We start from the raw sequence: 27837 nt of genomic DNA on the forward strand, positions 1-27837 counted from the left end.
CATATTAATGACCAAAGGCTCGTATTTCTGTGTGTTATTATATTATAATTAAGTCTATGATTTGATATTTGAAAGAGCAGTCTGACTCAGCGATGGTAGGCAGCAGCAGGCTCGTAAGCATTCATTCAAACAGCACCTTCGTGCGTTTGCCAGCAGCTCTTCGCAATTCTTCAAGCATTGCGCTGTTTATGACTTCAAGCCAATTAACCCCCGAGATTAGGCTGGTGTAACCAATGTGAAATGTAACCCCCGAGATTAGGCTGGTGTAACCAATGTGAAATGGCTAGCTAGTTAGCGGGGTGCGCGCTAATAGCATTTCAAACGTCACTCGCTCTGAGACTTGGGAGTGGTTGTTCCCCTTGCTCTACATGGGTAACTTTGCTTCGAGGGTGGCTGTTGTCGATGTGTTCCTAGTTCGAGCCCAGGTAGGAGCGAGGAGAGGGACGGAAGCTATACTGTTACACTGGCAATACTAAAGTGCCTATAAGAACATCCAATAGTCAAAGGTATATGAAATACAAATTGTATAGAGAGAAATAGTCCTATAATTCCTATAATAACTACAACCTAAAACTTCTTACCTGGGAATATTGAAGACTCATGTTAAAAGGAACCACCAGCTTTCATATGTTCTCATGTTCTGAGCAAGGAACTTAAACGTTAGCTTTTTTACATGGCACATATTGCACTTTTACTTTCTTCTCCAACACTTTGTTTTTGCATTATTTAAACCAAATTGAACATGTTTCATTATTTATTTGAGGCTAAATTTATAGTATTTATGTATTACATTAAGTTAAAATAAGTGTTCATTCAGTATTGTTGTAATTGTCATTATTACAAATAAATAAATAAAAAATCGTCCCATTAATTGGTATTGCCTTTTTTGGTCCTCCAATAATCGGTATTGGTGTTAAAAAATCATAATCGGTCAACCTCTAGTACCGACCCATCGCATCTGTTCATAGCTGGGGTCGTTGATGGTTTTATGATTTCATCAAGAGAGCTGTTTGATGCCAGGCCTCCCACTAGTAGGGTGCTCTGTGTGTGTCCCAAATAGTACCCTAATCCCTATTTAGTAAACTCTTTTGACCAGGGCCCATAGGGCTTTGGTCTAAAGTAGTGCACTATGTAGGGAATAGGGTGCTATTTGGGATGTAGCCTCTGAAGCCTTTAATGGGGGATTTTACAGCAGTCAGTTTAGTTAGAGGCATAGGGCTGGGTCAGTATGTCTGTGTGTTTTATGTCTCTAAAGAGCTGAAATCCCCAGGCAGACCACCTGTACAGCAGTACTGACTCCATCCATTGATCCCTCAGCTCTCCAGCCTTCTGATCCTCCATTGTAATAGGCCTAAGCGACTTACCGCTGTGTTTGCATACATTTGGTCCTCCATAGTCTTGTTGCTTGACATTTGTTACCGAACTTAGAACGTCTGGAGGCGAGTCTACTTTCTACTGAAGTGTGCATTCGTTCACTACTTTCCACAAATCTAAAAGCATTGGATTGGTGCAGGGATGGGCTCGTGGGAATTTCCACCATATTTCTTATACCAGTCGTCTCCTTTCAAATTAGTTAAAAGGGCAGTGCAGTGATTTTCCAGTTTTATTAGTGTTATTTCCACACTATGAGGTCGAAATAACACTCTCAAATTGTGAAAATTATGATAATGTCCTTTTAGTATAAGAGCTTTTTAAAAAGAAAAAGCCTGTTCAGGTGGGATGGAGTTTTTGGCCACAGCATGACATCACAATACGATTTGATTATTCTGACCAATGACCAGTTATATTTGAAGGGGTTAACGGGTAGACTCTACAGCAGGGTTCTCCAACCTTTTCTAGCATGAGAGCTACTTTAAAAAAACATGTCACGAGCTACTCATTTATTTCTAACTTTCAAATAGGTACATTCTTCTCTTCTTCTCCTCTCCCCTGCAACACTTCCCCTGGTCCTTAGTGTACAACAGGAAGTAGTCTACTATGCTGTCAACACTTCCCCTGGTCCTTAGGGTACAACAGGAAGTAGTGTACTATGCTGTCAACACTTTCCCTGGTCCTTAGTGTACAACAGGAAGTAGTGTACTATGCTGTCAACACTTTCCCTGGTCCTTAGTGTACAACAGGAAGTAGTGTACTATGCTGTCAACACTTCCCCTGGTCCTTAGGGTACAACAGGAAGTAGTGTACTATGCTGTCAACACTTCCCCTGGTCCTTAGGGTACAACAGGAAGTAGTGTACTATGCTGTCAACACTTCCCCTGGTCCTTAGTGTACAACAGGAAGTAGTGTACTATGCTGTCAACACTTTCCCTGGTCCTTAGTGTACAACAGGAAGTAGTGTACTATGCTGTCAACACTTCCCCTGGTCCTTAGTGTACAACAGGAAGTAGTGTACTATGCTGTCAACACTTCCCCTGGTCCTTAGTGTACAACAGGAAGTAGTGTACTATGCTGTCAACACTTCCCCTGGTCCTTAGGGTACAACAGGAAGTAGTGTACTATGCTGTTAACACTTCCCCTGGTCCTTAGGGTACAACAGGAAGTAGTGTACTATGCTGTCAACACTTCCCCTGGTCCTTAGTGTACAACAGGAAGTAGTGTACTATGCTGTCAACACTTTCCCTGGTCCTTAGTGTACAACAGGAAGTAGTGTACTATGCTGTCAACACTTCCCCTGGTCCTTAGTGTACAACAGGAAGTAGTGTACTATGCTGTCAACACTTCCCCTGGTCCTTAGTGTACAACAGGAAGTAGTATACTATGCTGTCAACACTTCCCCTGGTCCTTAGTGTACAACAGGAAGTAGTGCACTATGCTGTCAACACTTCCCCTGGTCCTTAGTGTACAACAGAAAGTAGTTCACTATGTTTTCTGACAATATGTCTGGTAAAATAATGGTTAATAAACAACTCTAAGGTGGTCCTTATAAAATCTGAGATTTTTACCCCATAATCTGTTTGTTTTCCCATTTTATTTAGTTTTTCACTCTCAAAATTACAACTGTTCATAGAGAAACAACAACATTCTGAGTTCATGTTAATGATGACATCACATCAGAAGACCATTGTTTGGGGGGATGTCTGGAAGAAAACAAAACAAATTGTTTTGTGTAATTCCTCTTTAATCGGGCGTCTGTCCCTTTAATATGTAGCGAGTGAGGAATGTGCCGTCTAACATGCCGGTCTAGTGATGGTTTTGTATTGCTGCTGCTCATTCTATAGGTAGGTAGGCTGTGAGTTACTGGGAGGTAGGCTGTGAGTTACTGGTAGGTAGGCTGGGTAGGCTGTGAGTTACTGGGAGGTAGGCTGGGTAGGCTGTGAGTTACTGGTAGGTGGGCTGTGAGTTACTGGTAGGTAGGCTGTGAGTTACTGGTAGGTAGGCTGTGAGTTACTGGTAGGTAGGCTGTGAGTTACTGGGAGGTAGGCTGGGTAGGCTGTGAGTTACTGGTAGGTAGGCTGTGAGTTACTGGTAGGTAGGCTGTGAGTTACTGGTAGGTAGGCTGTGAGTTACTGGTAGGTAGGCTGTGAGCTACTGGTAGGTAGGCTGGGTAGACTGTGAGTTACTGGTAGGTAGGCTGTGAGTTACTGGTAGGTAGGCTGGGTAGGCTGTGAGTTACTGGTAGGTAGGCTGTGAGTTACTGGTAGGTAGGCTGTGAGTTACTGGTAGGTAGGCTGTGAGTTACTGGTAGGTAGGCTGGGTAGGCTGTGAGTTACTGGTAGGTAGGCTGTGAGTTACTGGTAGGTAGGCTGTGAGTTACTGGTAGGTAGGCTGTGAGTTACTGGTAGGTAGGCTGTGAGTTACTGGTAGGTAGACTGTGAGTTACTGGTAGGTAGGCTGTGAGTTACTGGTAGGTAGGCTGTGAGCTACTGGTAGGTAGGCTGTGAGTTACTGGTAGGTAGGCTGTGAGTTACTGGTAGGTAGGCTGTGAGTTACTGGTAGGTAGGCTGTGAGTTACTGGTAGGTAGACTGTGAGTTACTGGTAGGTAGACTGTGAGTTACTGGTAGGTAGACTGTGAGTTACTGGTAGGTAGACTGTGAGTTACTGGTAGGTAGGCTGTGAGCTACTGGTAGGTAGGCTGTGAGTTACTGGTAGGTAGGCTGTGAGTTACTGGTAGGTAGGCTGTGAGTTACTGGGAGGTAGGCTGGGTAGGCTGTGAGTTACTGGTAGGTAGGCTGTGAGTTACTGGTAGGTAGGCTGTGAGGTAGGTAGGCTGTGAGCTACTGGTAGGTAGGCTGTGAGTTACTGGTAGGTAGGCTGTGAGTTACTGGTAGGTAGGCTGTGAGTTACTGGTAGGTAGGCTGTGAGCTACTGGTAGGTAGGCTGTGAGCTACTGGTAGGTAGGCTGTGAGTTACTGGTAGGTAGGCTGTGAGTTACTGGTAGGTAGGCTGTGAGTTACTGGGAGGTAGGCTGGGTAGGCTGTGAGTTACTGGTAGGTAGGCTGTGAGTTACTGGTAGGTAGGCTGTGAGCTACTGGTAGGTAGGCTGTGAGTTACTGGTAGGTAGGCTGTGAGTTACTGGTAGGTAGGCTGTGAGTTACTGGTAGGTAGACTGTGAGTTACTGGTAGGTAGACTGTGAGTTACTGGTAGGTAGACTGTGAGTTACTGGTAGGTAGACTGTGAGTTACTGGTAGGTAGGCTGTGAGTTACTGGTAGGTGGGCTGTGAGTTACTGGTAGGTAGACTGTGAGTTACTGGTAGGTAGACTGTGAGTTACTGGTAGGTAGACTGTGAGTTACTGGTAGGTAGGCTGTGAGTTACTGGTAGGTAGGCTGTGAGTTACTGGTAGGTAGGCTGTGAGTTACTGGTAGGTAGGCTGTGAGTTACTGGTAGGTAGGCTGGGTAGGCTGTGAGTTACTGGTAGGTAGGCTGTGAGTTACTGGTAGGTAGACTGGGTAGGCTGTGAGTTACTGGTAGGTGGGCTGTGAGTTACTGGTAGCTCGTGATCAACCCGTTGGAGACCCCTTCTCGAGTCTAGACGATCCTATCCGCCAATCAGGGCCGTGTATGTAAACATATAAAAATGTGTATCGACACGCCTACACGATCGGACTGAGCATTTCAATGGCAAAAGGAGGCTCAGGGAAATAAATGATCAAAAATATATTATGAGTTATTTTCATGAAATAAACACACACAGTGATGGTTTAAAAATACAATTAAAAAGACTGCATCGGGGCTTTAAGGGAAGTGTACAAGTGCACACTTAGGAGGAAGGAGAGATAGTTGGGACATTGCCTAGGTCTGCGCCTTAAATGGCACCCTATTCCCTATATAGTACACTACTGTTGACCAGATTCCTATGGGACCCTATTCCCTATGTAGTGCACTACTGTTGACCAGATTCCTATGGGACCCTTTTCCCTATATAGTGCACTACTGTTGACCAGATTCCTATGGGACCCTATTCCCTATATAGTGCACTACTGTTGACCAGATTCCTATGGGACCCTATTCCCTATGTAGTGCACTACTGTTGACCAGATTCCTATGGGATCCTTTTCCCTATATAGTGCACTGCTGCTGACCAGAGTCCTATGGGGACCCTATTCACTATGTAGTGCACTACTTTTGACCAGAGCCCTACTGCACTACATGGGGAGCCATTTGGGACGTAGCCTAGGTCCTCCAATGCGTTCCTCTCAGTCAGCTGCTGGGTGTGTTCCTCCTCACTGCTTAATGCAGGGAAATGATACAGATGGAAATGAGTGTCTGTCATACCTCCGGGTAGATGGTGGTTTAGGTTGAATATGGAAAGCCATTTAGGCTACAGCACTTTAGTCAGAGGAAGTCATATTTAGATTTTTAAATCACGCTCCTACCCTGATTTCAATGCTCGTGTCATTCAGCGGTTTGGACACTGACGAGCAGAATAACATCTCCTTGACTGACTACTGTGTAATACACTAGTAAACTCTTTATGCGTCCCAAATGGCACCCTATTCCCTATATAGCCCCTGGTCAAAAGTAGTGCACTACATAGGGAGCCATATTTTTATTTAACTAGGCAAGTCAGTTAAAAACAAATTCTTATTTACAATGATGGACTACCCCGGCCAAACCTGGATGATGCTGGGCCAATTGTGCGCCGCCCTATGGGACTCCCAATCACGGCCGGTTGTGATACAGCCTGGAATCGAACCACTGAGATGCCTTAGACCGCTGAACCAGGGTCTGTAGTGACGCCTCTAGCACTGAGATGCAGTGCCTTAGACCGCTGAACCAGGGTCTGTAGTGACGCCTCTAGCACTGAGATGCAGTGCCTTAGACCGCTGAACCAGGGTCTGTAGTGACGCCTCTAGCACTGAGATGCAGTGCCTTAGACCGCTGAACCAGGGTCTGTAGTGACACCTCTAGCACTGAGATGCAGTGCCTTAGACCGCTGAACCAGGGTCTGTAGTGACGCCTCTAGCACTGAGATGCAGTGCCTTAGACCGCTGAACCAGGGTCTGTAGTGACGCCTCTAGCACTGAGATGCAGTGCCTTAGACCGCTGAGCCACTAAGCCTCTGTCTGATTGAGGGGATGTACACACTCCAGCTGTATTCCCTCTCAGCTGGCGAACGGCCACAGGAGTCATCCAATGTGACTTCCCTTCAGATGATCAGAACATTGTAATTATGGGCGACAGAGCAGCGTGTAATTTTGGTCTAGAGTGCTGTAGCAGAATGTCATTGAATGGTGACTTCCAACTGAATGGTGAAAGGTTAAAAGTTCAACAACGGCTTTATTCCAGAACTTCCATATACAGAATGCACAGGGGCATTCCCCGGGAGTAAAACAAGCAACTTGCATGGGTCTTAACAGTTTACAGTAAGGATTTAGCTGACAGTTTACAGTAAGGATTTAGCTGACAGTTTACAGTAAGGATTTAGCTGACAGTTTACAGTAAGGATTTAGCTGACAGTCAGGATTTAGCTAACAGTTTACAGTCAGGATTTAGCTGACAGTCGACAGTCAGGATTTAGCTAACAGTTTACAGTCAGGATTTAGATAACAGTTTACAGTCAGGATTTAGATAACAGTTTACAGTAAGGATTTTGATGGATTTGGTCTAGAGACTGAAGGGAAGGGAGAGAAGAGAAGGGAAAGACAGAAGGGAAAAGGGACTTGGGAAATCAGTCGACTCCCTACTCTTTCAGTCTCCATGCTCCATGTTTATTTGGCCTGCAGCCAGTATAGGTCCCCCCAGGCCAATATAGGTCCCCCAGGCCAGTATAGGTCGCCCCAGGCCAGGACAGTATAGGTCCCCCCAGGCCAATATAGGTCCCCCAGGCCAGTATAGGTCGCCCCAGGCCAGGACAGTATAGGTCCCCCCAGGCCAATATAGGTCGCCCCAGGCCAATATAGGTCGCCCCAGGCCAGGACAGTATAGGTCACCCCAGGCCAGGACAGTATAGGTCACCCCAGGCCAGGACAGTATAGGTCCCCCCAGGCCAATATAGGTCCCCCCAGGCCAGTATAGGTCCCCCCAGGCCAGTATAGGTCCCCCAGGCCAATATAGGTCCCCCCAGGCCAATATAGGTCCCCCCAGGCCAGGACAGTATAGGTCACACCAGGCAAAGTAAAGGTCACCCCAGGCCAGTGTAGGTCACCCCAGGCCACCCCAGGCCATTATAGGTCACCCCAGGCCATTATAGGTCACCCCAGGCCAGTATAGGTCACCCCAGGCCAATATAGGTCTCCCCAGGCCAGGACAGTATAGGTCATCCCAGGCCAGGACAGTATAGGTCACCCCAGGCCAGGACAGTATATGTCACCCCAAGCCAGTATAGGCCACCCCAGGCCAATATAGGTCCCCCGCAGGCCAGGCCAATATAGGTCCCTCCAGGCCAGTATAGGTCACCCCAGATCAGTATAGGTCACCACAGGCCAGTGTAGGTCACCCCAGGCCAGGACAGTATAGGTCACCCCAGGCAAAGTAAAGGTCCCCCCAGGCCAGTGTAGGTCATCCCAGGCCAGTATAGGTCACCCCAGGCCAGTCCAGTATAGGTCACCCCAGGCCACCACAGTCCAGTATAGGTCACCCCAGGCCAGTATTGGCCACCCCAGGTCAGTATAGGTCACCCCAGGCCAGGCCAGTTTACATCACCCCAGGCCAATATAGGTCCCCCCAGGCCAGGTCAGTATAGGCCACCCCAGGCCAGTATAGGGCACCCCAGGCCAGGCCAGTTTACATCACCCCAGGCCAGTATAGGTCCCCCCAGGCCAGGCCAGGCCAGTGTAGGCCACCCCAGGCCAGTATAGGGCACCCCAGGCCAGGCCAGTTTAAGTCTCCCCAGTTGATAGGTCACGCAAGGCCAGTTTAGGTCACCCCAGGCCAGAATAGGTCACCCCAGGCCAGTATAGGTCACCCCAGGCCAGTATAGGCCACCCCAGGCCAGTATAGGTCACCCCAGGCCAGTATAGGCCACCCCAGGCCAGTATAGGTCACCCCAGGCCATTATAGGCCACCCCAGGCCAGTATAGGCCACCCCAGGCCAGTATAGGTCACCCCAGGCCAGTATAGGCCACCCCAGGCCAGTATAGGCCACCCCAAGCCAGTATAGGTCACCCCAGGCCAGTATAGGTCACTGCAGACCAGTATAGGTCCCCCCAGGCCAATATAGGTCCCCCCAGGCCAATATATGTCCCCCCAGGCCAATATAGGTAATCCCAGGCCAGTATAGGTCACCGCAAGCCAGTATAGGTCACTCCAGGCCAGGACAGTATAGGTCACCCCAGGCCAGTATAGGTCCCCCCAGGCCGGGTCAGTATAGGTCCCCCGCAGGCCAGTATAGGTCCCCCGCAGGCCCGGCCAATATAGGTCCCTCCAGGCCAGTATAGGTCACCCCAGATCAGTATATGTCACCCCAAGCCAGTATAGGCCACCCCAGGCCGGGTCAGTATAGGTCCCCCCAGGCCAGTATAGGCCACCTCAGGCCAGTATAGGACCCCCGCAGGCCCGGCCAATATAGGTCCCTCCAGGCCAGTATAGGACCCCCGCAGGCCCGGCCAGTATAGGTCACCTCAGATCAGTATAGGTCACCACAGGCCAGTGTAGGTCACCCCAGGCCAGGGCGGTATAGGTCACCCCAGGCAAAGTAAAGGTCCCCCCAGGCCAGTGTAGGTCACCCCAAGCCAGTATAGGTCATCCCAGGCCAGTATAGGTCACCCCAGGCCACCCCAGGCCAGTATAGGTCACCCCAGGCCACCCCAGGCCAGTATAGGGCACCCCAGGCCAGTATTGGCCACCCCAGGTCAGTATAGGGCACCCCAGGCCAGGCCAGTTTACATCACCCCAGGTCAGTATAGGCCACCCCAGGCCAGTATAGGTCACCCCAGGCCAGTATAGGGCACCCCAGGCCAGTATAGGGCACCCCAGGCCAGTACAGGGCACCCCAGGCCAGTATAGGGCACCCCAGGCCAGTATAGGTCACCCCAGGCCAGTATAGGTCACCCCAGGCCAGTATAGGGCACCCCAGGCCAGTATAGGTCACCCCAGGCCAGTATTGGCCACCCCAGGTCAGTATAGGTCACCCCAGGCCAGGCCAGTTTAAGTCACCCCAGTTGATAGGTCACGCAAGGCCAGTTTAGGTCACCCCAGGCCAGTATAGGTCACCCCCGGTCAGTATAGGTCACCCCAGGCCAGTATAGGTCACCCCCGCCCGGTCAGTATAGGTCACCCCAGGCCAGTATAGGTCACCCCAGGCCAGTATAGGTCACCCCAGGCCAGGCCTATACAGTGCTGCAGGAGATGCTGAGGGACATTGCTGACTGGATACAGTGTTTTTCATGACAGTGGCGTAGGGGAGGTAGGGGAAGTCCACGGAGGGAGAATTGACATCTGGGCCACAGCGGTGAAGGCTGCTGCCTTGCTTGCTGCTGCTTTACACTGTCAATCACAGACACGCTTCTATTTAGTACTGCCTGGTTTCTGGCTTCATATAGCACTTAGTCTCTCAGTCAATCACTCCAGGCTTGGGTTACACCCGGTCAATCACATCAAGCCTGAACGCTTAGTGTCTCTGGCATCAGATAGGCTGTAAACATTCACTCTGTCTAATCTGGTGGTTCTCCTCTCTGTTCTCTCTCCCTTTCTGTTTCTCTTTTCCACCTCTCTCTCTCTCTCTCTCTCTCTCTCTCTCTCTCCCTTTCTGTCTCTCTTTTTCACCTATCTCTCTCTCTCTCTCTCTCTCTCTCCATTTCACCCTCTCTCCCTCTCTCTCTCTGCTCCTCCTCTCTCCTCTCCCATTTCACCATCTCTCTCTATCTCGTTCTCTCTCCTCTTTCTGGTCTCTCTCTTCCCCTCTCTCTCTCTCTCTCTCACTCTCACTCTCTCTCTCTCTCTCATTTCACCCTCTCTCCCTCTCTCTCTCCATTTCACCCTCTCGCTCTCTCTCTCTCCCTTTCTCTCTCTTTTTCACCTCTCTCTCTGTCATTTCCCCACTCTCTCTCTTCCCCTCGCTCTCTCTTCCCCTCTCTCTCTCTCTCTCTCTCTCTCTCTCTCTCTCTCTCTCTTCCCCTCTCTCTTTGTCTCTCTCTCTCTCTCTCTCTCTCTCTCTTCCCCTCTCTCTTTGTCTCTCTCTCTCTCTCTCTCTCTCTATTTCTCCACAGCTCTTTGCCATTTCCTTCTCCTGGGCGTTCCACGAGGTCCCACCCCGTAAGTACCAGCACTACGACCCCTTGACCTCTGAACTCCTCCTGTGTGACCAGTGTCCGCCCGGCACGGCCGTCCTGACCCACTGTACCGCCGACACCCCCACCGCCTGCTCGCCGTGCCCCGACCGGTCCTTCTCAGAACACTGGCACTGGGGCGACAGCTGCCAGTACTGCACCACGGTCTGCAAGGAGAGGCAGCTGGTGAGTCAAGAGTGTAACAGCACCCACGACCAGCTGTGTGAGTGTATCCCAGGCTACCACCTGGTGGTGGAGTTCTGCATCAAACACACTTCCTGTCCACCTGGCCTCGGCGTGACTGCTATAGGTAGGTCATCTATCTGTTATTACAATCAACCAATGACTGAATGAATTGATTGACTGAAATGTTTTTTGGGGTTTTATGATGCAAATGAAGCTGTGGTGCTGAAGGTTCTTTTTCATTCTTTAACTGCTTTTGGTTTATTTAACTTGGCTGAAGATCCACCCTCTCTTTTGATTGGTACTTCCAGTTATATAGTCATGCATAATGGTTTGTAAATGTTATTCCTAGTCAGCCCATGTCCTCAGAGGGGGAAGTGTTTACTCAGCCTGTGGTAGGTCTAATCAGTCTCCAATATAATAGTACTGTATTGTACATTACCCAGAATCCACTGCAGCATGGTCCTGACCTGCTCTGTTCTCTATGAGAGCCCACTCATAGTACTGAGTGTGTTGGCAGAGGACCAGACAGAGCCAGAGCTGTGAGTGGCAGGCCTTTTCATCAGACAGAATAACTCTGCTGCCTGGCTGTTATCATCACCAGGATCTCTCCTCTCCTGTCAGCTCACTCAGAGAGGTTATGTCCCACATGTCCCTATATAATACACTGCTTTTGACCAGAGCCCTATGTGCCCTCGTCTAAAATAGTGCACTACATAGGGAATAGGGTGCCATTTGGGACGCAGCCAAAGCTAAGCAGGATCAAGATCACGCCAGACACTAAACTACGCCTCTGTCATTTGTACGTTGTTCTCGTTGGCCTCCTTCCCTCCTTTTAATTATAACGTTCCTCAGCCTTCAGTCCTGGTTTTGGATTCAGACGTATTCCAGGCCAGATGAGGAGAGGGGAGAAGAGAGAGGAGATGAGAAGAGGAGGGGAGAGGCTGCGAGAGAGGGGAGAGAAGAGGGGTGAGGAGAGGGAAAGGAAAGAAGAGGAGAGGGGAGGAGAGAGGAGAGGAGTGGGGAGAGGAGGAGGGGAGAAGAGGAGGGGAGAGGAGGAGGGGAGAGAGGAGAAGAGTGGGGAGAGGAGGAGGGGAGAAGAGGAGGGGAGAGGAGGAGAGTGGGGAGAGGAGGGGAGTGGAGAAGAGGGGAGGAGAGAGGAGAAGAGTGGAGAGGAGGGGGAGGGGAGAAGAGGGGAGGAGAGAGGAGAAGAGTGGGGAGAGGAGGGGGAGGGGAGAAGAGGGGAGGAGAGAGGAGAAGAGTGGGGAGAGGAGGGGAGGGGAGAAGAGGGGAGGAGAGAGGAGAAGAGTGGGGAGAGGAGGGGAGTGGAGAAGAGGGGAGGAGAGTGGAGAAGAGGGGAGGAGAGAGGAGAGGAGGGGAGGGGAGAAGAGGGGAGGAGAGAGGAGAGAGGAGAAGAGTGGGGAGAGGAGAGGAGGGGAGAAGAGGGGAGGAGAGAGGAGAGAGGAGAAGAGTGGGGAGAGGAGAGGAGGGGAGAAGAGGGGAGGAGAGAGGAGAAGAGTGGAGAGAGGAGAGGAGGGGAGAAGAGGAGGGGAGAGGAGGGGAGGGGAGAAGAGGGGAGGAGAGAGTAGAAGAGTGGGGAGAGGAGAGGAGGGGAGAAGAGGAGGGGAGAGGAGGAGGGGAGAGGAGGGTTTTGTTTCTGGACAGAGTTTTAGTTTCAATATTCTGTTGAACGTCTCTGTTAGAGATGATGAATAGAGACATGTCAGATTCTATTGGAGACAGTTAGACTGGATCAGCTCCATCTTCGCTCTCTGTCTCTGTATCAGACAGTTAGACTGGATCAGCTCCATCTTCGCTCTCTGTCTCTGTATCAGACAGTTAGACTGGATCAGCTCCATCTTCGCTCTCTGTCTCTGTATCAGACAGTTAGATGGAGCTGATCCAGTCTTCACTCTCTGTCTCTGTATCAGACAGTTAGACTGGATCAGCTCCATCTTTCCTCTCTGTCTCTGTATCAGACAGTTAGACTGGATCAGCTCCATCTTCGCTCTCTGTCTCTGTATCAGACAGTTAGACTGGATCAGCTCCATCTTCCCTCTGTCTCTGTATCAGACAGTTAGACTGGATCAGCTCCATCTTCGCTCTCTGTCTCTGTATCAGACAGTTAGACTGGATCTGCTCCATCCTTCGCTCTCTGTCTCTGTATCAGACAGTTAGACTGGATCAGCTCCATCTTCGCTCTCTGTCTCTGTATCAGACAGTTAGACAGGATCAGCTCCATCTTTCCTCTCTGTCTCTGTATCAGACAGACTGGATCAGCTCCATCTTCGCTCTCTGTCTCTGTATCAGACAGTTAGACTGGATCAGCTCCATCTTCGCTCTCTGTCTCTGTATCAGACAGTTAGACAGGATCAGCTCCATCTTTCCTCTCTGTCTCTGTATCAGACAGTTAGACTGGATCAGCTCCATCTTCCCTCTGTCTCTGTATCAGACAGTTAGACTGGATCAGCTCCATCTTCGCTCTCTGTCTCTGTATCAGACAGTTAGACAGGATCAGCTCCATCTTTCCTCTGTTTCTGTATCAGACAGTTAGACTGGATCAGCTCCATCTTTCCTCTATCAGACAGTTAGACTGGGGCTGGAAGATGTTTCCTACCTGAGTCTGTATCAGACAGTTAGACTGGGGCTGGAAGATGTTTCCTACCTGAGTCTGTATCAGACAGTTAGACTGGGGCTGGAAGATGTTTCCTACCTGAGTCTGTATCAGACAGTTAGACTGGATCAGCTCCATCTTTCCTCTCTGTCTCTGTATCAGACAGTTAGACTGGATCAGCTCCATCTTCGCTCTCTGTCTCTGTATCAGACAGTTAGACTGGATCAGCTCCATCTTTCCTCTCTGTCTCTGTATCAGACAGTTAGACTGGATCAGCTCCATCTTCGCTCTCTGTCTCTGTATCAGACAGTTAGACTGGATCAGCTCCATCTTCGCTCTCTGTCTCTGTATCAGACAGTTAGATGGAGCTGATCCAGTCTTCACTCTCTGTCTCTGTATCAGACAGTTAGACTGGATCAGCTCCATCTTTCCTCTGTTTCTGTATCAGACAGTTAGACTGGGGCTGGAAGATGTTTCCTACCTGAGTCTGTGTGGAGTTTCTCCTGAGCCGTAACTACAGACAGACAGACCCAACCATTGATGTACGATGCCTTCAGTATTCACACCTCTTAAATTTTTCTACATTTTGTTTTGTTTCAAATTGGGATTAACATTGATTTAATTGATTTAGTTGTAATTTTTGTCAATGAACTTCACAAAATACTCTGTAATGTCAAAGTGGAAGAACAATTCAAGGAGTTAAAAAAAAAATCATGTAAAATAAAACACTAACATATCTTGATTAATTAAGTATTCAACCCGCTGAGTCAATACATGTTAGAATAACCTTTGGCAGCGATTACAGCTGTGAGTCTTTTCTGGATAAGTCTCCAAGAGTTTTACACACCTGGATTGTTTATTTGGCCTTGTCCTGCTGAAAGGTGAATTTGTCTCCCAGTGTCTGATGGAAAGCAGACTGAACCAAGTTTTGCTTAGCTGTATTCTGTTTCTTTTTCCCCAAAAAAACTCCCTAGTCCTTGCCGATGACAAGCATACCCATAACATGATGCAGCCACCATCTTGCTTGAAAATATGAAGATTGAATAACGGCTTTGTATTCAGGACTAGAAGTTAATTGCTTTGCCACATTCTTTGCAGTATTTTTTCGTGCCTATTTGCAAACAGGATGCATGTTTTGGAATATTTTTTATTCTGTAAAGGCTTCTTTATTTTCACTCAGTCCTATATGTTAATATTTCTGGAGTGACTACTGTGTTGTTGATCCATCCTCAGTTATCTCCTACCTCAGCCATTAAACTCTGTAACTGTTTTAAAATCACCATTGGTGAAATCCCTGAGCACTTTCCTTCCTCTCTGGCAACTGAGTTAGGAAGGGTTCCCGTATCTTTGTAGTGACTGGGTGTATTGATACACCATCCAAAGAGTAATGAATAACTGCACCATGCTCAAAGGGATATTTTTACCCATCTACCAATAGGTTCCCTTCTTTTTACAAAAACATTGGAAAACCTCCCTGGTCTTTGTGGTTGAATCTGTGCTTGAAATTCACTGCTCGACTGAGGGACCTTACAGATAATTGAATGTGTGGGGTACAGAGATGAGGTCGTCATAAAAAAAATATTTTGAACGCTATTATGGCACACAGAGTGAGTCAATTCAACATATTATGTGACTTGTTAAGCACATCTTTACTTCTGAACTTATTTAGGCTTTCCATAACAAAAGGGTTGAATATTTTATTGACCTATTGACCCCAAATCTGATTTCTTCATCATACAGCTAGATCTATTATAACGATCTCAGATGGTTATTGTGAGACAGGTGTAGGCCTACTTGAGGTCTGACCGCAGCTCTTAAATGCTTCCCCTTTTCCACATTTTGTTACGCCACAGCCTTATTCTTAAACTGATTAAATGAACTGTTTTCCTCATCAATCTACACACAATACCCCATAATGACATCACAATACCCCATAATGACATCACAATACCCCATAATGACATCACAATACCCCATAATGACAAAGCGAAAACAGGTTTCTAGAATGTTTTGCAGATAATAAACAGAAATACCTTATTTGCATAAGTATTCAGACCCTTTTGCTATGAGACTCGAAATTGAGCTCAGGTGCAACCTGTTTCCATTGATCCTCCTTGAGATGTTTCTACAACTTGATTGGAGTCCACCTGTGGTAAATTCAATTGATTGGACATGATTTGGAAAGGCACACATCTGTCTATATAAGGTCCCACAGTTGACAGTGCATGTCAGAGCAAAAACCAAGCCATGAGGTCGAAGGAATTGTCCGTAGAGCTCCGAGACAGGATTGTGTCGAGGCACAGATCTGGGGAAGGGTACCAAAACATTTCTGCAGCATTGAAGGTCTCCAAGAACACAGTGGCCTCCATCATTCTTAAGTGTAAGAAGTTTGGAACCACCAAGACTCTTCCTAGAGCTGGCCGCCCATGGCCAAACTGAACAATCGGGGGAGAAGGGCCTTGATCAGGGAGGTAACCAAGAACCCGATGGTCACTCTGACAGAGCTCCAGAGTTCCTCTGTGGAGATGGGAGAAACTTTCAGAAGGACAACGATCTCTGCAGCACTCCACCAATCAGGCCTTTCTGGTAGTGGCCAGACGGAAGCCTCTCCTCAGTAAAAGGCACATGACAGCCCGCTTGAGTTTGCCGAAAGGCACCTAAAGGCTCTCAAACCATGAGAAACAAGATTCTCTGGTCTGATGAAACCAAGATTGAACTATTTGGCCTGAATGCCAAGCGTCACATCTGGAGGAAACCTGGCACCATCCCTACGGTGAAGCATGGTGGTGGCAGCATCATGCTGTGGGGGATGTTTTTCAGTGGCAGGGACTGGGAGACTAGTCAGTATTGAGGGAAAGATGAACGGAGCAAAGTACAGAGAGATCCTTAATGAAAACCTGCTCCAGTGCACTCAGGACCTCAGACTGGGGCGAAGGTTCATTCCAACAGGACAACGACTCTAAGCACACAGCCAAGACAATGCAGGAGTGGCTTCGGGACAAGTCTTTGAATGTCCTTGAGGGGCCCAGCCAGAACCCGGACATCTCTGGAGAGACCTGAAAATATCTGTGCAGCGACGTTCCCCATCCAACCTGACAGATCTTGAGAGGACCTGCAGGGAAGAATGGGAGAAACTCCCCAAATACAGGTGTGCCAAGATTGTAGCGTCATACCCAAGAAGACTCCAGGCTGTAATCACTGCCAAAGGTGCTTCAACAAAGTACTGAGTAAAGGGTCTGAGTACTTGTGTAAATGTGATATTTCATTTTTTTGTATTTTTATACATTTGCAAAAAATCTAAAAATCTGTTTTTTGCTTTGTCATTATGGGGTATTGTGTGTAGATTGATGAGAAAAGCTTAAGTCTGTAATGCAACAAAATGTGGAAGAAGTTAAGTGGTCTGAATACTTTCCAAATAACCTGTAAGGCTTGTCAACCTGAGGATCCATGACCACTGTATGGCTTGTCAACCTGAGGATCCATGACCACTGTATGGCTTGTCAACCTGAGGATCCATGACCACTGTATGGCTTGTCAACCCGAGGATCCATGACCACTGTATGGCTTGTCAACCCGAGGATCCATGACCACTGTATGGCTTGTCAACCCGAGGATCCATGACCACTGTATGGCTTGTCAACCTGAGGATCCATGACCACTGTATGGCTTGTCAACCTGAGGATCCATGACCACTGTATGGCTTGTCAACCTGAGGATCCATGACCACTGTATGGCTTGTCAACCTGAGGATCCATGACCACTGTATGGCTTGTCAACCTGAGGATCCATGACCACTGTATGGCTTGTCAACCTGAGGATCCATGACCACTGTATGGCTTGTCAACCTGAGGATCCATGACCACTGTATGGCTTGTCAACCTGAGGATCCATGACCTAGTAAAGATGCTCTGCTGGTCACTTGTAGTAATAACTAGTTATTTCATATAGACCTATGAGTTAATGTTTTCACACAAATATGCCTTGTCACATGCATTGTCATCTTGTTATCTGTTTTCACACGAATATGCCTTGTCATCTCTGTCAAATATCATCATACTGGATGCATGAAGGACTTTATACAGTCTCTGACTCTCACTTCTTCTCTGTTGTAAAACAGGATGTGGTAGATACCGTTAGTAGCTTACTCCTCTCTAAACAATGCCACAGAAACTCCACACTTCCACTCACACAAAGTCTGCTGCTTTATGACAAGCACTACGTATCACAACTTGTAACTTGACATATTGGAAATGTATAACCTGAAGATGCTTGATGTGAAAAGAGCAATTTCTCTCAGATTGGGATAAAACATGATCCCACCTGTAAAAATGATGTTGGTCAGGTGTGATAAATTGAAGTTTGTTTTGTGTTCTCTCCTAGGTACACCAGAGATAGACACAGTGTGTGAGGCGTGTCCGCAAGGCCTGTTCTCCAGCCGGATGTCTGCCAGCGAGCCGTGTGTGCCTCACAGGAACTGCTCTGAGCTGGGCTTGAAGACCCTCCGACCGGGGACCCCCACCCAGGACACACTGTGTGAGAACGAGGCTAAAGGAACTGTCCTGGAGTGCTCCCATCACCACACACAGTGTCACACTGGTGAGAATATACAGAACAATGATGATATATGCCAGACTCTCTTAAATAAAGCGATTTAAAGTCATACATAGTTTTTTTGTATGGGTGGACCCAGCGGGAATCCTTTGGCGTTGCGAACACCACGCTCTACCTACTGAGCCACACATGACCACTGCACACACACCATGTAATGTTTATTAAAAAAGGAATGAGCATTCCTAATCCACAGCACTGCACGACAACCCGCTCAGCTTCACACTGACTACATGACCACAGTGTCTGAGTCCTGTACTGTTACTAAGTATGTGAGTCTGAACGGGACAGATGTGCAACAGAGGTTAATGAGTAACTTTACCTGAAACTGAAAGACTTGTTTTCCCTCCCCAAGAAAATACCTAGGCTTCATCTCAGCAGGTAAACTCTTGCAGCAGCAGGCAACACTGGTTGAAACCCACTTAATCACAGCTGCCTACAGCGTTTCACTTGAACAGCAGGTCAACATCATCCCAGTAACTCCAGACATCATCCCACTAACTCCAGTAACTCCAGACATCATCCCACTAACTCCAGTAACTCCAGACGTCATCCCACTAACTCCAGTAACTCCAGACATCATCCCACTAACTCCAGTAACTCCAGACATCATCCCACTAACTCCAGTAACTCCAGACATCATCCCACTAACTCCAGTAACTCCAGACATCATCCCACTAACTCCAGTAACTCCAGACGTCATCCCACTAACTCCAGTAACTCCAGACATCATCCCACTAACTCCAGACATCATCCCACTAACTCCAGTAACTCCAGACGTCATCCCACTAACTCCAGTAACTCCAGACATCATCCCACTAACTCCAGTAACTCCAGACATCATCCCACTAACTCCAGTAACTCCAGACATCATCCCACTAACTCCAGTAACTCCAGACATCATCCCACTAACTCCAGTAACTCCAGACATCATCCCACTAACTCCAGTAACTCCAGACGTCATCCCACTAACTCCAGTAACTCCAGACATCATCCCACTAACTCCAGTAACTCCAGACATCATCCCACTAACTCCAGTAACTCCAGACATCATCCCACTAACTCCAGTAACTCCAGACATCATCCCACTAACTCCAGTAACTCCAGACATCATCCCACTAACTCCAGTAACTCCAGACATCATCCCACTAACTCCAGTAAGTTCTTTCTTGAGCAGATGGTCTGGGGGCCGGAACATAATTACAGATCATTTGTAGACTGCAAATTGACCGCAAGAAGCCCAAACAGATATAATATTTGACTAATACATAATCATTTCAAACCTTGCATACATTTGTATAGGGCACCTCACATCCCATAGGGCACCTCACATCCCATAGGGCGGCTCACATCCCATAGGGCACCTCACATCCCATAAGGCACCTCACATCCCATAGGGCACCTCACATCCCATAGGGCGGCTCCTCACATCCCATAGGGCGCCTCACATCCCATAGGGCGGCTCCTCACATCCCATAGGGCGCCTCACATCCCATAGGGCGGCTCCTCACATCCCATAGGACACCTCACATCCTATAGGGCACCTCACATCCCATAGGGCACCTCACATCCCATAGGGCACCTCACATCCCATAGGGCGGCTCCTCACATCCCATAGGACACCTCACATCCTATAGGGCACCTCACATCCCATAGGGCACCTCACATCCCATAGGGCGCCTCACATCCCATAGGGCGCCTCACATCCCATAGGGCGGCGCACAAATGGCCCATCGTCGTCCTGGTTAGGGTTTGGCCAGGGTAGGCCGTCATTGTAAATAATAATTTGTTCTTAACTGACTTGCCTGGTTAAATAAAGGTTAAATAAAATAAAAAGTATACGACCACGTGTCTTTCTATTATGCGTGGGAATACATTGGAACAGATTTCCTAAATTAAAATCACGTGGAGCTGATTTCCTGGTGTTTTTACAGTATTTTATGCCCAACCATGAAAAACATGTTCATATTTTTGCTCACAGGCCGCCAGTTTGGGTCTTACTCAGGCTGAAACCATGAAGAATGCTGCTGAGAACACACACACACACACACACACACACACCACAGAACCACAACACATCAGACTGAGCCTGATGAGTCTCCCAGGAGACCAAACTGAGTTCTCATTCTAGAACCTGAACGATGCACAGGAACACAGAACACCTGTCTTCCATCACACCAGCTCTGCTGTGTTGATGTATCATAATGAGTTGTGTCAGTGGGAGGTTGACTTCCATGAGAATCAACTCTTCACATGAAACTGAGTTCCTACAGGATGACTAACATCAAGCAGAGTAGAACACCCTGAACTGTTACTTTCCCAGGGGAGTGATGCTCTCCTTAACAATTCATTCAGGATTTGTTTTAGTAGGATACGACACACATTCAATTACAATGATTCAGTCGTTCTATTTCTATGGTGACACCGCAGATTGTTTGCAAAGAATTAGAAAATAGTTTGAAGTAAAAATGTCAAATTGAGGGGAAATATGTCTAAGCCAATGCTGGATTCAAATCCAAGCCAATGTTCAGTTAGTTTAGATGTGAGAAAATGCTGTATGTTGTTGGGTGGTCCTTTCCATGGGGTGATGTACGTTTCCTTTAACAATCAGTCTTCCAGTGGACACAGACACAGGAACCTTGGTATTAAACTCTTTAGTAATAAAATGGAACTGCAAACAGAGATTCACATACAGAGAACCTCAGTAGTCTATAGTAAAGATCTGTGTGGTGAAACAGGAAACAACACTCTTTATACAACCTACCGTCAATCATATCATAACATTGTTGCATTGGATTAGATACAGAGTATCTAAGATGAGAAAAACATGTCTAGACTGTGGTTTCTCACTTTACTATCTCTGCCTTGAGGCTGTGTGACTATCAGCAGGTGCAGACCATTCTCAGCCTGAGAACTAAAGCAGTACATCTCCATTTACCCAGTACTTTTCCATCATTGCGCATTGCAAGTGTACAAAGGTTATCACATATATACAGTAATCATGGCACTGGTGTTCAATAGAATAAATGAATGTTTATTTGTTAGAACCTGACACAGAAAGGCTGTTTCTGGAATATGATACAATTATGGTCCCAATAGAGCAAACCTAACACATCTGGCCCTTCACACAGAATCAATCAAGATCTCAATGTATCGGAAAGAAAACATGTACCTAAGTACCAGGATGTAACGTCAGTGTCCTCTCTCTCTCCCTCTCTGTCTCAGACGTCTCGCTGTGTGAGGAGGCCATCTTCCAGTCTCTGGCGTCCCTCCGTCTGTCCTCCGTCCCCCTGGAGCGTCTCCTGGAGAGCCTGCCTGGGAAGAGGGTGGACAGGAAGAGTCTGGAGAGGCTTAAGAAGACCTGCTCCCCCCAGCAGCAGATCCTACTCCTGTTGAGACTCTGGAGAGAACAGAACAAAGACCAGGTTAAACTCCACGGCATCATTCAAGGTCAGTAGGATCCGTTTAGAAGAGCTCTGCTATTGGCTGCTGCATATGAGTTCTAAAGACTTTTACCAATGAGAGGGTCCTGTTATGTCCTGGGCTCATCATATCTATTATCCAGTGAGAGGGTCCTGTTATGTCCTGGACTCATCATATCTATTATCCAGTGAGAGGGTCCTGTTATGTCCTGGACTCATCATATCTATTATCCAGTGAGAGGATCCTGTTATGTCCTGGGCTCATCATATCTATTATCCAGTGAGAGGATCCTGTTATGTCCTGGGCTCATCATATCTATTATCCAGTGAGAGGGTCCTGTTATGTCCTGGGCTCATCATATCTATTATCCAGTGAGAGGATCCTGTTATGTCCTGGGCTCATCATATCTATTATCCAGTGAGAGGATCCTGTTATGTCCTGGGCTCATCATATCTATTATCCAGTGAACCACTGTGAGTGGAAGGTGTCCAGGTTAGGGGTGTCCAGGTTAGGGGTGTCCAGGTTAGGGCTGGTATTTTAGATGATGGTTATTGGTCAGCCAAATGACCGCAGTCACTGTAATAACTGTTGGAATAGCAACAACAAAGAAAATACAAATGTTTTCTGCTCCTGGCTGCATTTGCTGCTGCTGAAGGGGGGGGGGGGGCATTGCCTAGGCAACCAAAGACTTGTCTGCTACAACACCTTGCTTGTTTCAGGAGCCAGGAGCAGCAAAGTTTCATCACATTGTAGAGTCTCTGTTATAGCAGAAACTGACTCAACCACACGAGTGGTTCTCAGGTGTGAACCACTGTGAGTGGAAGGTGTCCAGGTGTCTTACAGTAGTATCAGTTTAACCTGAGTTCCTCCTCTACCCTGTTATCTCAGGTGTGAACCAGTGTGAGTGGAAGGTGTCCAGGTGTGCGGGTTTGAAGAACCTGACCCTGGGTGACCTGCTGATGGTGATGAAGAGTCTTCCAGGGGTCCGGGCTCACGAGGAAGACATCAGGGCCGTGGTCTCCTCATGCCGCTCCCAGCAGTACCTCCTGCAGCTCCTACACCTTTGGAAGAACCAGAACAAGGACCTGGACATCAATAAGGTATTGCTCCGCCACCACCATGCACATTGACACGCCTGCCTTAATCTAGACAAATTATGACTGTGGACATTCCTCATTTTTCCTTTTCATAACGGATTATTTTCTGGTCTCCGTACCAACAACAAGATAAGAATCTCGAATTAGAAGTGTGCTGGGTTTCCCATTTTTAATTGCCTTAGTTTTGGTGAAAGGACCACAATGGAGAAGAAGAAGTAACTTACTCTATCGCTTTGTGTTCTCCTTGATAGTAAAAACAATATAGTCTGTATATGTATTCGTTTAAATGGTCAAATAAACCTAATCTATGAATCAATCAATTCTAGGGTCTGGCTCACAGCCTGAGCAGGCTCCGGCAGCAGGGGGCACCACGCCCGCTCCTCAGGAGCATCAAGAAGATCAACCGGATAATCTCCACCTCCTCCATACACAAGATGTACGAGAAGATGTTCCTCAACATGATCGAGGACGGGACCTGCTTCAACACCTAACCCTACAACCAATAGGAGAAAGGGGGCGGTTCTAAGGGGGGCAGATCTGGGTTTCAAACACTTAAAGAATCTATAATTTGTTAGAGTCTGCCTGGAGGGTCAGATGGATGGGGTTTGCCGTTTTGAGATGTTTCTATTGGTTTATTGATCCAGACAAGCTCAAACAGGGTCAGATAAAGGTTGTAAATTCATGTTTAAAGTATAGGCAACCCAGGTCTGATGGGGTGGATCCTAACGTCCACTTAACGTCAAATTTTCACTTGGTCTCCTATTGATATCAATGCATGACTAAGTGAAAATTCAATTTAAATGGAAATTAGGATTAGTCCTAACTGTGTGAAAAGCAGGGTTGGGGTCAATTTAGTTGAAATTCAATTCATGAGGATATTTTTTGCTTCTGTTTGTGAATTGAATTTGAATTCACTTGCTGAATTGACTGAATTAAAATTGGAATTGATTCCAACCTTAGCGAAAAGAGAGAACTATTTAAAATGTGTATATAGTCTGATGTTTTCAAGGTGAGGTAGAGGGGTGATAGGGAAGGGGGGGTTGTCTGGCTTTTTCACTGTTTTAAGAGGAGATTTATTTCATAATGAAATGTTTCCTCCTGTGTGCGTTCCAAATGGAGCCCTACTACTTATATAGTGCACTCCTTTTGACCAGGGCCCATTGGGTTGTAGTGCACTACTTTTGACCAGGGCCCATTGGGTTGTAGTGCACTATATAGGGAATAGGGTGCCATTTGGGATTCCTCCCCCCTGCTGTTATGTGTGGACTGCTGACATGCAAAGCTCTATTGAAACTGTCAAAACATTTTAAACATTGTCAGCTTTTATGAATGTACAAAGGAGTGCAATTTGTTTTATTTAAATGTCATTTTTCTTACCAAATTTGTTGTAAAAGCTTATTTTTATCTCTATATTAAAAAACTGGATTCTGAATGCTGCAGGTTTGAATGTTGTTAGCTGAAGGGATTTTTTGTAAAACATTTTTGTATAAAAAGGTATGGATCTTTATCTGGGATTTTTTTGGTTTGACCGGCCCTTTTCAAGCCCTTACATTTGTGAACAGTATGTGGAATTATCTGATTAAAATCCATTTGATAAAATTGTTGTATGGCTTTTAAAATGTTTAAAGTGTTGTATTTTGATTTCCCCTCACATGAGTGTGAATGTTGAGGCCTAGTGTCGTTACTGTCCTGCAGTAACCTGTGCCTGGCGGAATGTCCATGGTTCCTGATACATACCACTCCTCCTATTGACTCAGTCTTGTTACGGGCATTTCAGCCTCCTAAAAATTTGCTTTTTAAGAAACAGGAAATTGCTTCCTCAGTACACTTACTCTGTAAGGACGTGGTGTTCCTTCCTTGGAAATATAATGTTATGTGTAGGTTCAGTGTACAGCTGACATGTCCACACTGTCCTGTTCTATGAAATGACTTGACTCATCTTTACTCTCCTGCAAAATGAGTATCTGAAAGTTATTCATGTGTCATTCTGTCTCCCTTCGAAGGTTATTCACTTTGTCATTCTGTCTCCTGGAAGGTTATTCACTTTGTCATTCTGTCTCCTGGAAGGTTATTCACTTTGTCATTCTGTCTCCCCTGGAAGGTGATTCACTGTGTCATTCTGTCTCCCTTCGAAGGTTATTCACTGTGTCATTCTGTCTCCTGGAAGGTTATTCACTGTGTCATTCTGTCTCCTGGAAGGTTATTCACTGTGTCATTCTGTCTCCTGGAAGGTTATTCACTGTGTCATTCTGTCTCCTGGAAGGTTATTCACTGTGTCATTCTGTCTCCCATGGAAGGTGATTCACTGTGTCATTCTGTCTCCTGGAAGGTTATTCACTGTGTCATTCTGTCTCCTGGAAGGTGATTCACTGTGTCATTCTGTCTCCTGGAAGGTTATTCACTGTGTCATTCTGTCTCCTGGAAGGTGATTCACTGTGTCATTCTGTCTCCCATGGAAGGTTATTCACTGTGTCATTCTGTCTCCTGGAAGGTGATTCACTGTGTCATTCTGTCTCCTGGAAGGTGATTCACTGTGTCATTCTGTCTCCTGGAAGGTTATTCACTGTGTCATTCTGTCTCCTGGAAGATGATTCACTGTGTCATTCTGTCTCCCATGGAAGGTGATTCACTGTGTCATTCTGTCTCCCATGGAAGGTTATTCACTGTGTCATTCTGTCTCCTGGAAGGTGATTCACTGTGTCATTCTGTCTCCTGGAAGGTGATTCACTGTGTCATTCAGTCTCCTGGAAGGTTATTCACTGTGTCATTCTGTCTCCCTTGGAAGGTTATTCACTGTGTCATTCTGTCTCCTGGAAGGTGATTCACTGTGTCATTCTGTCTCCTGGAAGGTTATTAACTGTGTCATTCTGTCTCCTGGAAGGTTATTCACTTTGTCATTCTGTCTCCCATGGAAGGTGATTCACTGTGTCATTCTGTCTCCCATGGAAGGTTATTCACTGTGTCATTCTGTCTCCTGGAAGGTTATTCACTGTGTCATTCTGTCTCCCATGGAAGGTTATTCACTGTGTCATTCTGTCTCCTGGAAGGTGATTCACTGTGTCATTCTGTCTCCTGGAAGGTTATTCACTTTGTCATTCTGTCTCCTGGAAGGTGATTCACTGTGTCATTCTGTCTCCCATGGAAGGTTATTCACTGTGTCATTCTGTCTCCCTTCGAAGGTTATTCACTTTGTCATTCTGTCTCCTGGAAGGTTATTCACTGTGTCATTCTGTCTCCTGGAAGGTGATTCATTGTGTCATTCTGTCTCCTGGAAGGTGATTCACTGTGTCATTCTGTCTCCTGGAAGGAGATTCACTGTGTCATTCTGTCTCCTGGAAGGTGATTCACTGTGTCATTCTGTCTCCTGGAAGGTTATTCACTGTGTCATTCTGTCTCCTGGAAGGTGATTCACTGTGTCATTCTGTCTCCTGGAAGGTGATTCACTGTCTCACCTCCACTAGTGTGGTCCCAGATCTGTTTGTGATGTCTTCTAGGGTCATTGTCTCATTTTCAGGCCATTTGTTGCTCACCTTGCTCCTCTGTACCAGATGAGACTAGTTGTAACCAGATCAGACTAGTTATGACTATACTAGTCTGATCTGGTTACAACTAGTCTAATCTGGTTACAACTAGTCTGATCTGGTTACAACTAGTCTGATCTGGTTACAACTAGTCTGATCTGGTTACAACTAGTCTGGTCTGGTTACAACTAGTCTGGTCTGGTTACAACTAGTCTGATCTGGTTACAACTAGTCTGATCTGGTTACAACTAGTCTCATCTGGTTATAACTAGTCTGATCTGGTTACAACTAGTCTCATCTGGTTACAACTAGTCTCATCTGGTTACAACTAGTCTCATCTGGTTACAACTAGTCTCATCTGGTTACAACTAGTCTGATCTGGTTACAACTAGTCTGATCTGGTTACAACTAGTCTGATCTGGTTACAACTAGTCTCATCTGGTTACAACTAGTCTGATCTGGTTACAACTAGTCTGATCTGGTTACAACTAGTCTGGTCCCTGTTGATTTGTGTTAGATCTAGAACTAGATCTGGGACCAGGCTAGACTCTGGTCAGCTGACCTTTAAAGACTGTTCTGCTGTGGTCTACATGAGGACCCAGCAGCCCTTCCACATTTTACCTTTAGGAAGTAGTGGTGACCTTTACAGATCTTTTTATAAACATGTTTGGTTGTCATGGGAAGTAAGAGTGAGAATGTGTGTGTGTATGTGTGTGTGTGTGTGTGTGTGTGTGTGTGAGAGAGAGAGAGAAAATGTGGGTTTTGATATGATGTTATATGTCACATATACATGGTTAGCAGATGTTAATGCGAGTGTAGCGAAATGCTTGTGCTTCTAGTTCCGACCAGGCAGTAATATCTAACAAGTAATATAACCTAACAATTTCACAACAACTACTTACAAGTGTAAAGGAATGAATGAGAATATGTACATAAAAATATATGAATGAGTGATGGCCGAACGGCATAGGCAAGATGCAGTAGATGGTATAGAGTACAGTATATACATATGAGATAAGTAATGTAGGGTACGTAAACATTATATAAAGTGGCATTGTTTAAAGTGGCTAGAGTTGAGTCAGTATGTTGGCAGCATCCTCTCTATGTTAGTGATGGCTGTTTAACAGTCTGATGGCCTTGAGATAGAAGCTGTTTTTCAGTCTCTCGGTCCCAGCTATGATGCACCTGTACTGACCTCGCCTTCTGGATGATAGAGGGGTGAACAGGCAGTGGCTCGGGTGGTTGTTGTCCTTGATGATCTTTTGATGTGGGTGTGATGATGTGTGTGTGTGTGACAGAGCCAGACAGATGGATCTAAAATATCCTCATTTATTGTTAATTAAAGATCTTTAATAATGGCCTAGTGGGATACAAATGATATCAGCATTAATATGAATCACCAGCTCTTCTTCTATTGCCAAAGGAACAAATGCATGACTGCAAAGGTTAACACATCTCAAATCAAATGTTATTTGTCACATGCGCCGAATACAACAGGTGTATTTCACCTTACAGTGAAATGCTTACTTACAAGCCCTTAACCAACAATGCAGTTTTAAGAAAAATAAGTGTTAAGTAAAAATTAGATAACTAAAAAAATTATAATAACTAAAATTAATTAAAGAGTAGCAGTAAAATAGCAGTAGCAAGGCTATACACAGGGGGTACCGGTACAGAGTCAATGTGGAGGCTATATACAGGGGGTACCGGTACAGAGTCAATGTGGAGGCTATACACAGGG

General features: G+C 46.5%; 1 protein-coding gene across 1 annotated transcript in view; it reads left to right on the forward strand.

Annotated features, from left to right (window-relative positions):
- The window catches only part of LOC115182473 (tumor necrosis factor receptor superfamily member 11B), a 28285-nt gene extending 4111 nt beyond the window's left edge, over window positions 1–24174 (forward strand). Inside the window, exons 2-6 of the mRNA XM_029744074.1 lie at window positions 10591–10960; window positions 17828–18043; window positions 21281–21505; window positions 22367–22578; window positions 22902–24174. Of these exons, the coding sequence (XP_029599934.1) occupies window positions 10591–10960; window positions 17828–18043; window positions 21281–21505; window positions 22367–22578; window positions 22902–23066 (1188 nt within the window). The 3' untranslated portion in view covers window positions 23067–24174. The remainder of the gene's footprint in view (window positions 1–10590; window positions 10961–17827; window positions 18044–21280; window positions 21506–22366; window positions 22579–22901) is intronic.
- The last annotated feature ends 3663 nt before the right edge of the window (window positions 24175–27837 follow it).

Source organism: Salmo trutta, unplaced genomic scaffold (assembly GCF_901001165.1).
Source record: "Salmo trutta unplaced genomic scaffold, fSalTru1.1, whole genome shotgun sequence".
NCBI lineage: Eukaryota > Metazoa > Chordata > Actinopteri > Salmoniformes > Salmonidae > Salmo > Salmo trutta.